Below are 16,492 nucleotides of genomic sequence, written 5' to 3'. Positions count from 1 at the left end.
GACTTTAACCCCGAGGCTGCGCTCCAGCACGGAGGTAACAGGCTGATAATCTCAGAAGAGTGGACAGACCTCCAAGTTCCTGCTGAAGATTCACTGAGGGGAAGAGGAGGGTAGCCCCTGTAAAACACCCTGATTCTTACCACTTTTCTAGGAAACCTCAAGACCCCAACCCCACGACGGGCTCGTGGTCTCTAAGGCGTCGGCCTCCTGGGTCCCCCTTTCCCTGGCAAAGCAATAAAGCTGTTCTTTTCTCTCCTCCCAGAACTCTTCCTCCAGCTCTCAGTCCGGCGATCAGGGTACAGAGGCTGGCTTTTCGGCAACAATAATAATGTATCAATATTGGCTCATTAATTATGACGAATGTATTATAGTGGTGTAAGGTGTGAATAATAGAGCACACTGGGCGTGGATTATGCGGGAACTCTACTGTCTTCCTAATAATTCTGTAAATCTAACGCTGTTCTACAATTAAAAGTTTATTTAAACATGTTGTTTAGAGGGAGGGTATAGTTCAAATGGTAGAGCACATGCTTAGCACAGACAAGGTTCTGGGTTCAACCCCCAGTACCTCCTCTGAAAAATAAATAAACCTAATTACCTCCCCCCACAAAAAAGTAAAGTAAAAAAATTAAAATCAATAGTATCCGTTGTATTAAAAAAAGGAAAAAAGAATATATATACACACATGTGTATATGTATATATATATAAATAATAAAATGTTTGTACATGGCTTTTTTTTTTAATTAAAATAAATGAACGAGTGGCAGGGTCATTTTGAAATTAAGCTGTTTGTGGGGGCAGGGGTCGACACACTCCTAACTTCTAAATTTGACTTCATTTGTTGAGCAGACATCTCCAAAGTCCCTCTGTAATAATAATAAAAAAAACCCCAACTATATTAAATGCTAAAAAAATACAACTCTGTCCCTGGTTTTTCAGGGTTCAAAGTGTAGACAAGTAGAGCCACGCTTTCCGCGGCAGGTCTGTTGGGTCCACTGAGCTAAATGAATCACAGATCTTACCCTTCTGACAATACTCATGTATTTGTATTCTTTTCCAAGTAACAAACACAACAAAGTGTTATCACGGGTCAGCAAGATTCTTCAAGCCCCTCTAAACACCTGACTGGATTGGAGATAGCGTTTATCACGGTCACCCCACTGCTGTATGAAAGAGAGCGAGAGCCGGGCGGCACTGGGCAAGTGGGTGGGAAAAGAAGCTCCTGCTCCTGCATTTGAATGCTTCCTACCGTCAGTGAACAAATCTGCCCCCTACAGACGTACCTTGGCTGTATTTCCTGCTTAAACACGCGACTCTCGCATTAGAGTAGGAAGTTCATATAATAAAAGAGGGGACCTAGGGTGGTGTAATTGGAGCTGAAGAGGTTGTAGCCGTGGTGAGGGCAGAAGGAAGGAGAAGCATGACTCCCCTTCAGTGGGAGCAGTGAGGACAGTGTGGGTCTGCTGTTCCTTGACAGACTCTCAGCACCCCACGGGACAGAAGCTGTCTTAGGATGGTTGTTCTCAACGTTGTCTGCACAATGGAATCAATGGGGAACTCTAGAAAATACTAATGCTTGCTCTCTGCTCCCAGAGACCTTGTTTTAATTGCTCCTTATCTAATGGTAGACAAGGTTGAGATCTGCTGGTAAGAGGTAGCGTGCTGGCCCCAGAAAGCTCAGGGCACCAGAGTTTATCCCATCCACTCAAAGTCCTTTCTCCACACATCCTTAGCTAAACTGCAGAATGACTGAGGGTGGTGGCTGGAGGTTATATAATATCTAACAATCTGAGGTCCAGAAATGTGTGTTCAATAAAATATTATTGATTTTGTTTCAAAGATGCAGTGTCATCCTCATTTATCACCTGGGACATCTGGGGTAAAAGCTAAAGGGCAAAGGTTTCCATGTGCACAGCACGTTACAAATAACTAGTGCACAGCTTTATTGGCGTCCCAGGCCAGTAAAGCCAGAATCAGGATGGACTGATACCAGCGTCTGTTAAAGTTCCTCAGATGATTCTTCAGGGTGCAGCCAAAGCTGACAGCCATGGCTCTACAGGTACCCTCTTTTAAGTGTTTTTGCATCCATTCAGTTGTTTTATTTTTGGGTGGGGGGATTAATATATATAAGAATTTAAAAAAAAACCTCTTCATTTAAGGGTGATTATTAGCTAATCTTATATTTTAAATGAACACTTACCCAACATGCCTCATTTTACATTATATTGTATCCTTACGGTATCTTTGTATCACATACACACTGGAGAACTTTACTACTTGAAGTGCAGTTATCAAGTCAGTACTGGCATCACCTGGGGCTTATTAGCACTGTAGGCTCTTGGCAGCACCCCAGATTAATGAATCAGAATGTGCATTTTGGCTAAGTCACCAGTGATTCATATGGACATTGAAGTCTAAGAAGCACTGTTTTGGTATGCCTGAAGGATTTGTGAATATTCAAATTGATGAAAGAATATTAAAAATTACTTTTCATCATTAAATATGTATATTAAATCCTCAGCATTTCATAAGGGATTTATCCTTTGAAGTTATTTCATTCATAAAGTAATATTATAGCAGGCAGGGAGGGTATTGTTCAAGTGGTAGAGCACATGCTTAATATACACAAGGTCCTGGGTTCAATCCCTAGCACCTCCTCTAAAAATAAGTAAACCTGATTACCCCCCCCCCCAAAGTAACATTGTAGTATGCAAATCAAAGTGACATGCCTCACGTGAGTATCTTTTCATCATCAGTCTGATCTAACATTAATGAGGAGATCAAGAAGGAAAAAAAATGTGTACTGAATCCCTGAGACCTGTAGCAAGAAAGAGAAAATGGAAGCCCTGAGTTCCCAGTAGCTTACTGGAACCCGGCAGCAATGGTGGAATTCCAAAGTGCTTGGGTGATCCTATATGTGAAGCCCCCAGTGAATCACAGAAAAGTTATGGGGTAGGAAAGGGGAAAGCAGGACTCCACCTGACAAGCAAGGGGGTGGCAGAGAAACAGACAGAGGGAGTTCTTAAGGAAACCAGAATCAAACACGTAAAACATGTTTACTCTGCAATTAATGGTTTTTTGTAATACCTCAGGCTCTCAACTGTGTAACCATGGAATATGTGAGAAGGAAGGCCTCTGTTTCCACAAGCATTCTAAGCAGCCACTCAAGGCATTTTGCTTCTCAAGAACTCATTTATAAAACATAAATGTATCTGGTATCTGATACATGCCAGGCATCACCCTTGGCTCTAGAAATACAGTGGTATGTGCGCCTGTGTGTGTAAAATATATATGATATAATATGCATGTGTATTTTAAAATATACATAAAATATATTTTACATATGACATATATAATAAAATAGACACAGATGTGGCGTGTCTTAACAGAAGTCAGAGAATTATGATGAAATATAGCTTATTTATTTTCAAGGAAGCAGTTTATAAGGTGTTGAAATGTTGCTAAGAGTATAATCAGAAGAAACTCCAGGTTAAATCTTTAACTGAGAACAAATTAAAACCACTTCGGAGATAAAAGCCAGAAACTTGATAATCGTATAGGATGGTGAACCCTCAACTGATTTGATGCCTTGCTAGTAGCTGCCAAACCTGCCTGGGTTGCTGGCCAGAGACACCAATTGCATGGGCCCCGCTCCAGGCCCACTGAAGAAGAACTAACAGGCAGCACTTACCGTGGCGCTATCACTAGTGACGGCACAGTTACTCATTCACTTCGTCCCCACAACAGCTATGAAGTGTTATCACCTTCTGCTTGAAGATGACAACATCGAAGCAGAGAGAGGGTTAGTGATTTTCCACAAGGTCACACTGCTCCTAGCTGCAGACACAGGCTTCGAACCTAGACTGTGCTCTTAATCTCTACACTGTGTTGTGGCTGGATTTCAGAAGTAAAATTCTCTATTGATTACAAAATACTAAATAACAGTCTTTTCAGCCCATGCCCAAGACTGATTATGACAGAGGCATGACTGACCCTGCTAAGGGGAAGCACCCTAGATCTGAAAAAGGGCTATTGTCAAATAGAGTAAGTCCCCAAGACAGAGCCAAGATGCAGAAGAATTGTACTGCTGATCAACTAAGGAAAGCTTTGAAGCCACTTTTAAGTAGCTGGCTAACACTGTGTTAGTTTTTACAAAATATGAAACACATCTGGACACCTTAATACCATTCACTGGCTTATAGGGTGAGTTTAAAAGCAAACCCAGTGGATGTCACTTTGGAGATCAGTTAAGGAGGCTGATATTCTTTGACTTATAATAAGTTTAACTTTGACATTTAACTAGATAATAACTGTTATTAACAAGTTGCAGGGCTGGGTTTGCATATTAAAGCAACTCAACTTTAAAACTGAGTATTTGCAAGGACGAAAAAACCCAGTTGGGGGTGCCCTCTGCCCTTCTCTGAAGACAGGACTTTGAACTACTGATTTGATTTCTCAAGTGAAAGAAAAGTTCAAATCAAAGAAGGCTGCCAGATTTTATATTCCATTCAAGGACTAGAATTATTAGAGATTTATCTAAAGTAACTAGAATTTAGAAAAAGAGGAAGGCTTGACACAACATTGTAAAATGACTATAACTCAATAAAAAAAGTTTAAAAAAAAAAAGGAAGGGAAGAAAAGAAAAAATCCAAAAAGTTTAGAGGAGACTGAAAAGGGGGATTCCTAGAAGGAGTTGTAAGCAGTATCCTAAACCACTTACGGAATAATGCAGACCAAGAACAATCACTCCAAATTTTCTAACCCCTTTGCATTTTCTAGTGTTTATTATTTTGTTACACCCCTCCCCCCCAGATTGTTACCCTCTTCTGAACAGCAGCAGAACTCATTACAGACGGTCTCTAACTTATGATGATTCCACTTAAGATTTTTTTGACTTTACAGTGGTTCAAAAGAGATACACATTCAATAGGAACCATACTTGGACTTTTGAATTTTGATCTTTTGCCGGGTTAGCAATATTTGGTACCATAGTCTGGTGATGCCCGGCAGCAGCAGCTCCCAGTCAGCCACACCACCAGGAGGGTAAACAACCCATACACTCACAACCACTCTGTACCCAGACATTCTGTTCTTCACTTTCAGTACAGTATTCAATAAATTACATGAGATAGTCAACACTTTATTATAAACTAGGCTTTGTGTGAGATGATTTTGCCTGACTGTAGACTAATTAAGTGTTTTGAGCATGTTTAAGGTAGGCAAGGCTCCCCTATAGCATTAGGTAGGTTAGGTGTATTAAGTGCATTTTCAACTTAGAATATTTTAAGTTTATGATAGGCTTACCAAAATGTAAATCAAGGAAGCTCTGTAAATGAAGGTGATCTCTGTGCCATTTTCACAGGCATCAATAAAGGGAAAAAGCAAGTGATACCTGTGTTTCATTTTGCTGCCAGCCTAGGGAAAGAGGAACCTGCATGGTGTGGCAAGGTATTGGCTGCTGCTGTCAGCAGACTGAAATCTAAGAGGTTTAATCACAATCAAGCCCATCATATTTCCTGACACGAGACAGAACACCTCATGCACCTAGTTACATCGAGGGTTCCAAATATTAAGGAACCAGGAGATTTACCTGGAACCTCCAGAGCCCTCCGATGTCATCCGACCTTTCAAAGCAGACGGGCTCCAAGCCTTCTTCCAGGCAGCACTTGATAGACGTGAGCCCGCTCGCACCTGCCCCAATCACCGCAACTCTTTTCTTGGTCATGGTCTCCGGAGACCTTCACCCGACTGTGTCAGTGTAACCCGTCCTAAAGAAGAGGTGACAAAAGACAGAGAACACATATCATTTAACACCTTTCAGGGAAGACCTTGGCCATGGCATCCAAATTCCAGTGTCCTCTTGGCTACGGGGAATGACTACACCTTGGATGGGGGAACCCTGCGCCTGCAAGACCCAGGGCTGAGACCAGAGCTGAGAGGTCTGCTGGGGTGCCGGATCTTACCGCCTTTCCGGCGACACCTGCAGATCCTTCAGCTGCGATCTGGAGGCCACGCTGCCCCTTAGGCCCTTTTCGATGAAATATAAAGCGACAAAGTGCAAACAGCAGCAACAGCCAATTGGGCTGGGCTGCTCGGCTCCGCCCCCCTTCAGCCAGCGCCCCGCCCACTCGGCGGCTCCCGCTCCCCGCACAGTAGAACTAAAACGTGGGCGGAAGCCTGCTTCCCGCAAAAAACTTAACTTTTTTCCGCTGCAGTTCCACAAACGAAACTGTTGTGCTCCGGAGAGCAAACGCGTCACTCCGTCGCCAGCCCCTCCCATCCACTTAAAACTTCCTGGTGTGTTTTTGCCTTAAAGTGACAAACTCCTCCCGACGAAGGGGCACTGTCAGTAACCCCAGAGCAGGTCTTGCTCCAGAAGCTTGAAGTGGAGTACACTTACCTTTTAAGAGCTCTGTTAAAACAGAGCCTGGCCCCCTCGTCCACCTCTCGACCCCCATCCCCGCCTCAGAAATCAGATCTTCGGTTCTGTGCTACTGGTAGAAATTTACTTTAAAATACCGGTGCCCTGAGCTGGGTGCTGGGGGATGGTGAGGAATGGATTAAATTTCCTACTCAGAGGAGGTTATAGTTCAGGGAAGAGCAAAACACAAACTGATAATTTCAATGAAATAAAAAAACTTTTAGAAAGTGCTTTCTCTCACAGTTACGTGTGTAATCAGGAGCAAAAAATACTCACTTTCAAAATGTAACCATTTTTTTCAAATATCCTGCAGAAAAGATCGATATAATGGATATAGGATTTCACATACTGGGTCAGACGCAGGGCGCACCCAACCCAGAAGTGCATTTTGACAGATGCAAGGCACCCTTGAAGAGGTAGGTTGTGACATGTCATGCATCTTCTGCCACCTCCTACTGGAACCCCTCAGTCAACTTTGCTGAAGGTGACCTGATGCCAAGAATAGCAGCCGTGGGTTTTGACTGACTTACCTCACCCCAAAAGTATCTCCCCACCTCCCAGGCCAATGGTTACTTCTCAAGAGTTGGTCTTGTATGGTGCAAGACTTCATTGGAACAGACACAGTCTTCTCAGCAACCCTATGAAGAAAGTACTAGTCATTTTGCAGACAAGTGAAAAGGCAGGGAGGTAACCCAGGCAATTTGGCTTCAGACCTGGGCGTCCAATCACTATACATACTGCTCCTTTATGAGGATATTTTTACATCTTGTTTAGCCACAAGTCGTTCTTCCGTTTCCAATCTCTCTATTGCATCTTTTTTTTTTTTTGGTGGGGTAAGTGATAACTAGGCTTATTTATTTCATTTAGTTTTTAATGGAGGTACTGGGGGTTGAACCCAGGACCTGGTGCATTCTAAGCACGCACTCTGCCACTGAGCTATACCCTCCTCCCGCTATTGCATCTCTTTTCTTTGCCTAACTCCTGCCTTTACAGTTTACACTTTGGTTGAACTAATTTTAGCTGAGTGTAGCTTGCCTTATTTCTACCACTATCTCAAAATATGTTTAAAAATAGATCTTTGGTTAGGGGAATCATTCAGGTACCTCAGGAAGATTACTGCTCGATATATGATCTGAATTACATGAACACGCACACACATACACACACACACAGTGGGGAACACAAAACATCAACATAGACTAATGGGAGAATAAAGGGGAAAAGCTAAAGGATGGAGTTATATATTTCTCAGCAATTTTTTAAACAGTGTTTTTTTATGTGGTTCTTCTCTGTCAAAGTGTCATTACTCTTTCAGTAGTGACATCAAGATGGTCTACCAAAAAAGTTTTTTTTTAAAAAAAAAGCTACTAAATACTTTTATTCTGGATTCTCTTCTCCCTTTGCTCCAGAACGCTTTATTTAACTAGTGTCCTCACCACCAAATACCATGAAAGAGAATGTCTTTTGTCGCCAAATGTCTTTCCTCCTGTCTAATGATACTCTCTCCTAGAAAGCAAAAGTTTTTTCAGTTACCTAAATGCATCTCCCTCAAAAATATTAACTTCTCATCTTATTCCTCATCAAAACTTACGGTAGTAGGAAGGCCACTGGATACTAAAGAACAAGAACATCTCACACAATCACCATGTTTCTATTAGACCATGGCTTACTGGATGACTTCGTTTGAGTTAATGAGCTGCTGGGCTGCAAGAAGCCAATCCGCGGCTAAGGAAGACGATCACAAGCCACCCGGAGACCCCAGAATCTGAGCTGCGGGCAGCACCTGGGCGGGGTTTGGAGCTATCTCCCTTGGGGTGGGGATGAGCGCATCAGGAGAATGAAGCAACTGGAATTTCAGAGGCTAGAGGGGTGTCAGACACTGCTGACTCTTCATTAAAATCTGTTTTCCTCCTGTTACAACATCATTGGGCTGTAGCTGTGGCTACAGTAGTAACTGTATTTTCCAGTTTCTCTTGCAGCTGCACGTGGCCATGTAAGTGACTACGTTCTCACCACGGAATCTGAGAAGAGGTGAGTAGACAAGTTCTGCCTCGCCTATTTAAAAGGCAATGGTTTGCCCTAGACCTCTGCTCGTTCTGCTTTCCTGTAGCCTAGACTGTTGATAATCAGAAGACCTTTGGAAATTCTGTTGAAGAGGTAGGTCTGCCATCAGGTTGGGGCCCTAAATGACTGGATCTTCTCCTCTGGGTCTATTAATCTTGGACTGTTGTATTAGAGGTAAGTAAACCGCTATTTGCAGTGCTATTAAATTTTAAATTTTGCTTTCTACAGCTGTTTAGGCAACTCTAATTACTATTAGTATCAATATTCTTTGGGCCTGTACCTTTTTTAAGACTGATGTCTTTCATAAAAGCTTTCCGTCGTAAATGTGAACTTATACTATAATAGTATGTTTTAAAAGTAAAATTCTGAACAGAGTTTCAATGCAACCATCTTATGTACTGGAAGTTTAACCTATAAATGAATTATGTGTGAATTGGATCATTTTGAATGTACTAGAGATGCCTAGTTATAGGAAAACTGACAAATACTTTTGTAACCTGAATGTTCGCCTCTCCCTGCAGAATCAGGTTTACAGTTTCAGAACAATACGAGAATCACTTGTAAAACCATCTTTCAAAATGTCACTTTATTCTAATGCTCTACTACTTTAATTGTGTTTTATAATTAATTACTTTTAAATCTGGCAAATTGTTTTGTTTTTAGATTACTTGTAAAATGTTTTCAGCCTTGACTCAAAGTTTCTCTCTGTCTAGGCTAACTGCAAATTTGCAAGTGAGTCATTTCTTCATTGGGCTGTCACAGCGCATGCAAATCACTACACAGACCCCGCTAAGCTGCTCGTGCGACTGGGGAGGAGCAGTAAGACAAAGGACAGATGACAAGGGCTGATTCCAGGGAAGTAGATATGAGACTTTCGAAGGGGTGTGTGTGTGTGTGCGTGCGTGCAAAGCGTACAGGCATGTCTAATTGTGTTTATGGATGAATTTCTGCAAAAGACCAAACCAGGAGGGGCTTTTGAGCAGCACAGGCTCACCTCTGCTCAGGGGTTCTCCCACATCCTAATTCTTTCTGTTAAGTCTGCCTTTCGCCTAAAACAAACAAACAAACAAATAAATAAATAAAAATTAATTCAATAAATATTGCCCCCCCCCTTTTTTTAAGATGGCAGGTTTATAAGAGAATGAGCTTGAATCTTGTTTGAAGGAGAGCTGCCAAGGAAGGCCGCCTGACGCGCACCGCGCGTGGCGTGAGTGAGAACTATGCTTCTGTTGAATTAACATCTGAGGACGTGTTTGCTACAGTAGTGAAGCCTGCATCAGTCAGACCTGACCGTGCAGGAGTCACCCACAGTGTGGCGTCTATTCCAGGCCTGCTATGTGCTAGGCGTTACTGCTGGGCACAGAGGAGGGAAGGGGATAACTCACATTGAAGAGAAGGAAACAAATCATGGACACTATGGCAGGCTGAAAACACGGCCCTCAAAGAGATCCATCTCCTAGTGCAAAGAACCTGCGACCATCACCTTATTACGGCCAAAGGGGCTTTGCAGACGTGATGAAATGGAGGTCTTCAGGTGGGGAGGTTGTCCAGATGGACCTAATGTAATCACAAGCATCCTTATAAAAGGGAGAGTGAGGGAGATGTGAGTGTCGAGGGAGAAGGACATTTGAACAATGAAGCAAGATGCTATCCTGTTGGATTTGAAAATGGAGGAAGGGTTCAGGAACCAAGGAATACAAGGAGTTCAGCTCTAGAAGCCAAAACCCGTAAGGAAACAAGACTCACCCCTAGAAACTCTGAGGGAGCACAGCCCTGTGGACACTAATTTTGACCCAGAGAGACCCATTTTGGACTTCAGGTCTCCAGGAACGTAAGAGAATACATTTACATTGCTTTAAGCCACTAAGTTTGTGGTGATTTGTTAGAGCAGCTGTAAGAAACCCATTCAGAGAGGATAAACACTTGCACAAGATGAGGATACAGGGACTTGTTCAAAAGCAAACGAATCTGAAAGACATCTGTGAATCAGTTTATTTACGATGAAATGTCAGTCAAGCAGCCCTGCTGGTTATGTTCCTGTGGATCCAGTGCTGCCCGCCACGCTCACACACAACAACAAGCAAGGGAAGACCCTGCCCTTCCTGATTTTCAAACATGATTGGGAACACAGACTACAAACCCATTAAAAAGATTTAAAGATACTTAAAGCACCATAAAAAGCAAGAGGAAAATCTCCAGTGAAGAAGTGATCGGGTTCCAAAGTTAATCAATTTTAACAATTTTAATCAATTGTTGAACATCAAAATACATTTTCCCATAGAAACAACGTCATTTTCTGTGGCTAAGGCACTGGAAATGTAAAACCCTATTGAATCCTTAAAATAGCACAAAAGAAAACCAGGTAAAATCCTGGGTCAGTAGGGGATGGAAGTTTTGTGGTAGTGGCTCCACCTCACTCACGTAGAGAAGAACGCTCAGATCCGATGGATGTCTGGGGGTCCTTGTCCTCCCACTCACTCCTCGGGCAAGGGGTCCTTCTTCTGGCGTGCACATCAGAGACCATCAAGACTGGGCCTAGGGTGGGGACCATGGAGATCATGAGTAGATGATTCGGTATATGGTTTGGAGGTAGAATGTCGTGATGTGACGTATTCATGAATCCTCATACTGTTTTTTTAGTGTGGGTACCATCTATGGTGATGTGGCCTCTTTGTTGTTCTCTTTTTTTTCCTTAATCAAGTCTGTCAATTTTATTAATCTTTTTAACCAACCATCTTTGGCTTCGTTGACTTTCTCTGTTCTCTATTTTCTGTTTCATTAATGTCTGATTTTATGTCTGCCTCTTTCTACCTTTTCTTTTTTTTTGTAGCTTGAGATAGATACTTAATTCATTAAATTTCCATTTAAGAACTACTATAGCTGCGTCCCAGAAATTTCAGTGTGCTGTACTTTCATTACCATTACTTTCACAATATTTTCTAACTTCTGTTTGTATCAGTGGAATAGAATAGACTCCAGAATTAGACCTTCATAAATTCAGTCTATTGATTTTTAATGAAGGTACAGAGGCAATTCAATGGAGAAAGGACAGTCTTTTTGTACAAATGATCCTGGAAAAATTAGACATCCAAGGCCGAAAACAAAAAGGTGAGACTTGACCTGTATCTTACACCATATAGAAAGTTAATTTACAATGGGTAATAGACCTAAGTGTAAAATGTACAACTTATAGAACTACTAAAAGAAAATATAGGAGAAAATCTTCATGACTGGGTAGGGCAAGCATTTCTTGGATACAAAAGCATAATCCATAGAAGAACAAATTGATAAATTAGGCTTTGTTAAAACTTTTTCTTCTCAAAAGAGTTTAAGAGAATGAAAAGCCAGCCTTAGCTGGGAGGAAGTTGCCTTAATCATATATCTGACAAAGAACTTTCATCTAGAATACATAGAGAACTCTTAAAACTTGAAAAAAAAAACCCTATTTTTAAAAAGTGGGCAAAAGATTTGAACAGACACTTCAGAGGGGATACATGGATGGCAGAAGCCACGTGATGAGCCCAACGGTCAACAGGGAAATGAAAATTAAAGCCAAATGGGAAACTGGGACACACCTACTAGAATGGCTAAAATAACAAATAACGCCAGTATCCAGTGCTGGTAAGGGCCTGACGCCACCGGAGCTCTTACACAGCTTGTGAGGATGCAAAATGGACTAGTCATTCTGGAAAATTGTTTGGTAAATTTTAATACAGTTAAACAAATGCCTACAATGTAAAATCCTACTTCTTGTAGAGAAATGAAAGCACATGTCCACATAAAGACTTGCACACAAAGGGTCATAGCAGTGCTAGTAACGACTGTCAAAACCTGCAAATGACTCAAAATGTCCTTTAGTGGATGAACAGACAGAACAGCTGTGGTGTATCCATACAAGGGAGTGCTACGCATTGGCAAAAAGTAATAAACTATTAATACACAAGCAGCATGGATGAACACGAAATGCATTATGCTAAGTGAAAGAAGTGTCTCAAAGGTCACATACTGTGTATTTCCATTTCTGTAATGTTGTGGAAAAGATAAAACGGTAGTGCTGGTGAACAGATCAGTGGTTTCTAGGGGGTTAGGGATGGGTTGAGAGACCCATTAAGAGGGTTAGAATTGTTCTTTATCCTCTTTGTGGTGGTGGTGGTTATAAGAATCTGTGCAGTATTAAATCTCATAAAATAGTAAACCAAAAAAAGTAAACTTGCTATATGTAAACTTTAAAATAATAAATAAATCAGTTGACATATATTAGAGGTTGGACTCCTCATCATCTTGGGTCAAACTAGAAGTGCACTGAGTCCACAGTTTTATGGCTAGTAGGGCCATAAAACAAGATGGTTGCTCTTTTTCCTCTCTGGCCCCATGTATGCCAGTATCTTTTAATGATTATTCATGGTTGTGCTGGCATAACTGACTCATTCTCACTCTGAAAACACATTTTTTTTACCTTTTTAAACCATGTGATAAAGATCACAGTAACATGAAGTAACATTTTTTCATAGGTGGAAATTTAAAAAACTCCAAAAGAATCAACTGAGTAACTGTACTAAAAAGAGAGTTCAATAAAGAGGCAGAATAAAAGATCAACATATACAAATCAATGTTTTCCCTATATACCAATGTTTTCCTTATATACCAATGTGTTTCCTGTATACCAGCGGTTTTCCTGTATACCAGCGGTTTCCCTGTATACCAGCGGTTTCCCTGTATACCAATGGTTTTCCTGTATACCGATTAGAAGAAGTTATAGAATCAAAGAGCCCACTAACAACAGCAGGAAAAAATTAAACATTTCCCAAGAGTAAACAAAAAAGCAACATGTAGGACCTATTTAAGGAAAACAATAAAACCTGACTGAAAGACATAAAATATGACTTGAATAAATACCTTCATCCCAGACAGGGAGCCTTCGTGTTGTAAAAGTATCGACTCTCCCAGTCTCCCAGCACCAGTGATGTCAAGGCAATCCAATCAAAATTCTGGTTGAATTTTTTATGGACCTTAATGACTTGATTCTCAAATTTATAGTGAATACTGGAAAAGAAAATATGTGAAAAAAATTAAAATGGAGACAAAAATTTAAAAGAAATGTTCAAGACAAACTGTAGCATTATAGTGATCGCAACACTGTGGTATTGGGTAAAAAGATAGCCTGTATATACGAAGGAATTTAGTTTGCAATAAAGATCCTATTTCAGATCATTGGAAGGAGGGGATGGGCTTAGCTCAGTGGTAGAGCACAAGCTTAGCATGCACAAAGTCCCCAGTACCTTCATCATAAACAAACAAACAAACAAAATAAACCTAATTACCTCCTACCCCCAAATAAAAAATAAGTAGACAAATCATTGGAAGAAAGTATGAGTTATTGATAAATGATGTTATTGATTTAGGGGAAAAAGCTGAAGTTAGGTCCTGACTGCACTGTACGGAAGAACAAGTTTCAGAGATAAATGTAAAAAACAAAACTAGACAATACTAGAAGATAATGTGAGAAAATATTTGTATAATCTGGGAGAAATGGAAGGCATTTATAAGTCAGAGACAAAATCCAAGAACAGTGAAGGAGAATTTTACACATGCAAGTTCAAAACTTTTTTATATAAAGAATTCAAAACTAGGAATTCAACAGAAGATTAAACTTCAAAATGTGAAGAGCTTCACATGACTATTACAAAAAGACAAAACAATAGAAAAATGAGCAAAAGGTATGAACAGCCATTAAAAAAAGAAGGAATTAAAAATTAGCCAATTAATCGATGAAGTAATCTTCAATAAGACACCTAACCAAAGATATTTTAGGTAATGTGATATCCGTTTTCCTCATCAGATCGGAAAACAAGACAAAACAAAAAGATTGGTCACATTCAGGACTGGAGAAGTAATGGAAATGGGCATGCTCACCCCCTGTGGGTGGAAGGTAAGTTGAGGAAGCCTTCATGTGCAACAGTTTTACCAAAATTGTAAGTCCCTTTTACCACCAATTCCCTTGCAGGATTTCCTCCAGAAATAGTTGCGCATAGTAACAAAAACGTGATTGCGGAGTTGTTTGGGGCACAGCTTAGGTGTGGGAGCCAGACGATGTGGACTCCACCAGTAACTGTTTTCCTCACCCTAGGGAAGTTAACATTCTTGTGGCTCAGTTTTCTCATTTGTAAAATGAGAAATAGACTATAACCTACCCTATGGCGTTGTTGTGAGGAACAAAGGAGATCATAGATGTAAAGTGCTTGCACGTGGTCTGGCACACAGAGTTCAAGTGTTAGCTGATGTTAATAGTGAAAAATTTGAAATAACGTCACAAATGCTTATTAAGATGGGGAAGGACACTCTTGTGGAACATCATACTATGGAGTAATATATATGTATTTAAAGTTTTTAAAAATTCATTTTTCATTAGATGAATTTATACTGACATGGAAAGATGAGGAAAGATTTTAACCAGCACAGCCCGTTTGGTTTGTATAGTTCTCATGGCAAAGGGGAGAAACAGTCTAAGCCAGCACGTTAAAGCTTTAGCCCATGTTCTACAGTACATCACCTCCACTTGCATTCCGTTGACTAAAGCAACTGATACAGATTCTGCTTGTTGGCAGACACTGGAGTCATACAGCCAAGGGCATGGGTGTACAACCATCTTATAGGGAGACAGGGAAGAGCTGGGAACAGGAGTGCAGTCTACCAAAGCTGGCTGTCACAACCCAGTTACCGAGAAGGCTGAGTGGATATCCCATGCTCTGTGTGCATGCGTTTTCTGTTTACTTCCAGAACCCATCTCTGTGGGCCACACATATGAGGACATTACTACGGAACAGTGCCCGTGGATTTCCTGAGCAAATGAGGTGACGATGGAACCTTGACAGTGAGGGCTAACTCCTGATTTCTTGCGTCTCCACTGGGAAGATACAGACACTTGGGTGTCACCAGGCTCACTCCCATCTTAAGTGTCTTGGTCCTTCACAGTCCTCTGGACATTCAAATTTGTGTTTAGTTCTTCATAAAAAACTATTTCATTTAATTTTCACAACATCACTCTACAGTAGCTGTTTTATCCTCATTATAAATTACTGTGCATCATAGGCCTTCCAGAAACACTCGTATTGTTTTAACTCTTTGATTACGAAGAGTAATTGTGCATGCCAATTTGGAGCAGTTTGTGGGGATGGAGGTAGGAGAGCTCCCTTGCATCAAAGTTGTAGCAGCGCCCCAGGAATACAGATACGTGTACAACAGGCGTGCTCGTTTTTCAAGCCTAAGACTTTGTAGGGGTCGGTCACGGGACGGCTTTGGGCTCTTGTCAGCCATGGCAGGAGGGAATGATTAGGGTTAGGTCCCTGACAGCATGTTCACGTGGGCTAAAGATATCTCAGTGTAAGGCTGAGTCATGAAGAACATTTTGGTTTCCTGATTTTAATATTGAGATGTCTTGTTCCTTCTGTGGAAATAGGTCACAAAAGTTAAATTTCAGAGTTAGGAAACTCAAGAAGTTTTTGAGATTAGCTAGATGGACTGCAGAACCGTTACACTGCTGGGGGGAGAACAGAGAGTGAAGTTGCATGTGACTAATTGGATGGCAACTCATTCACAGTCCAAAGGTGTTCAATTAAAAGGGAAAACAAACACAGTCTTGTCAAACAAGAGATCTGTGGGGAAATTTGGGTGCATGGAGGCACATCTTCGGTCTTTGAACTTTGTCCTCAAAGATTTACTTGATAATAGTCAAGTTACCTTTGCTATTAAAGGCTAGTAGAAATTTCCGGAATGACTGGGCAAGAATTCTGTAAAGCAGACTCACTTTGTTGATATTCTAAAATGTGAACTCTCTTTGATGTAATTCCTGGCCATGTTGGCTTTCTGGGTTTTAAATCTATCATGTGTTATTTGATGCCAAAGATGTATAATTATATCAAAAGGAAAAATACAGTTTTTCCTTTCTTGGGAGAAAGAAAACCCAGTCCCTTTCCTCCCGGTACAGTGATTTTCTGTTCTGGGGCACT

The 16,492-nt window shown here is 41.0% G+C and overlaps 1 protein-coding gene, 1 long non-coding RNA gene and 1 other non-coding gene across 5 annotated transcripts in view; 1 reads left to right on the top strand and 2 right to left on the bottom strand.

Annotated features, from left to right (window-relative positions):
* The window catches only part of FMO5 (flavin containing dimethylaniline monoxygenase 5), a 27,913-nt gene extending 16,892 nt beyond the window's left edge, over positions 1 to 11,021 (bottom strand). The window contains exons 1-4 of one of the 3 annotated variants that reach the window (XM_072946725.1): positions 10,908 to 11,021; positions 9,481 to 9,535; positions 6,953 to 7,060; positions 5,592 to 5,769 (exon numbers count right to left, since the gene is read on the bottom strand). In XM_072946725.1, coding sequence (XP_072802826.1) covers positions 5,592 to 5,726 — 135 coding nt within the window. In that variant the 5' untranslated portion in view covers positions 5,727 to 5,769; positions 6,953 to 7,060; positions 9,481 to 9,535; positions 10,908 to 11,021. The other 2 variants (XM_072946726.1, XM_006212424.4) reach the window with 2 other exon arrangements.
* TRNAS-AGA (transfer RNA serine (anticodon AGA)) lies at positions 7,297 to 7,369 on the bottom strand. Its single transcript has one exon. It is a non-coding gene; the product is annotated as a tRNA-Ser (tRNA).
* On the top strand, positions 11,017 to 16,492 carry LOC140688135 (uncharacterized). Its single transcript, XR_012062903.1, has 3 exons — positions 11,017 to 11,594; positions 14,326 to 14,415; positions 15,264 to 16,492. It is a non-coding gene; the product is annotated as an uncharacterized lncRNA (long non-coding RNA).

This window comes from Vicugna pacos, chromosome 21 (assembly GCF_048564905.1).
Source record: "Vicugna pacos chromosome 21, VicPac4, whole genome shotgun sequence".
Taxonomy (NCBI): domain Eukaryota; kingdom Metazoa; phylum Chordata; class Mammalia; order Artiodactyla; family Camelidae; genus Vicugna; species Vicugna pacos.
Note: the sequence above shows the minus strand (reverse complement) of the source record. Positions and strands in the feature narration are given on the sequence as shown.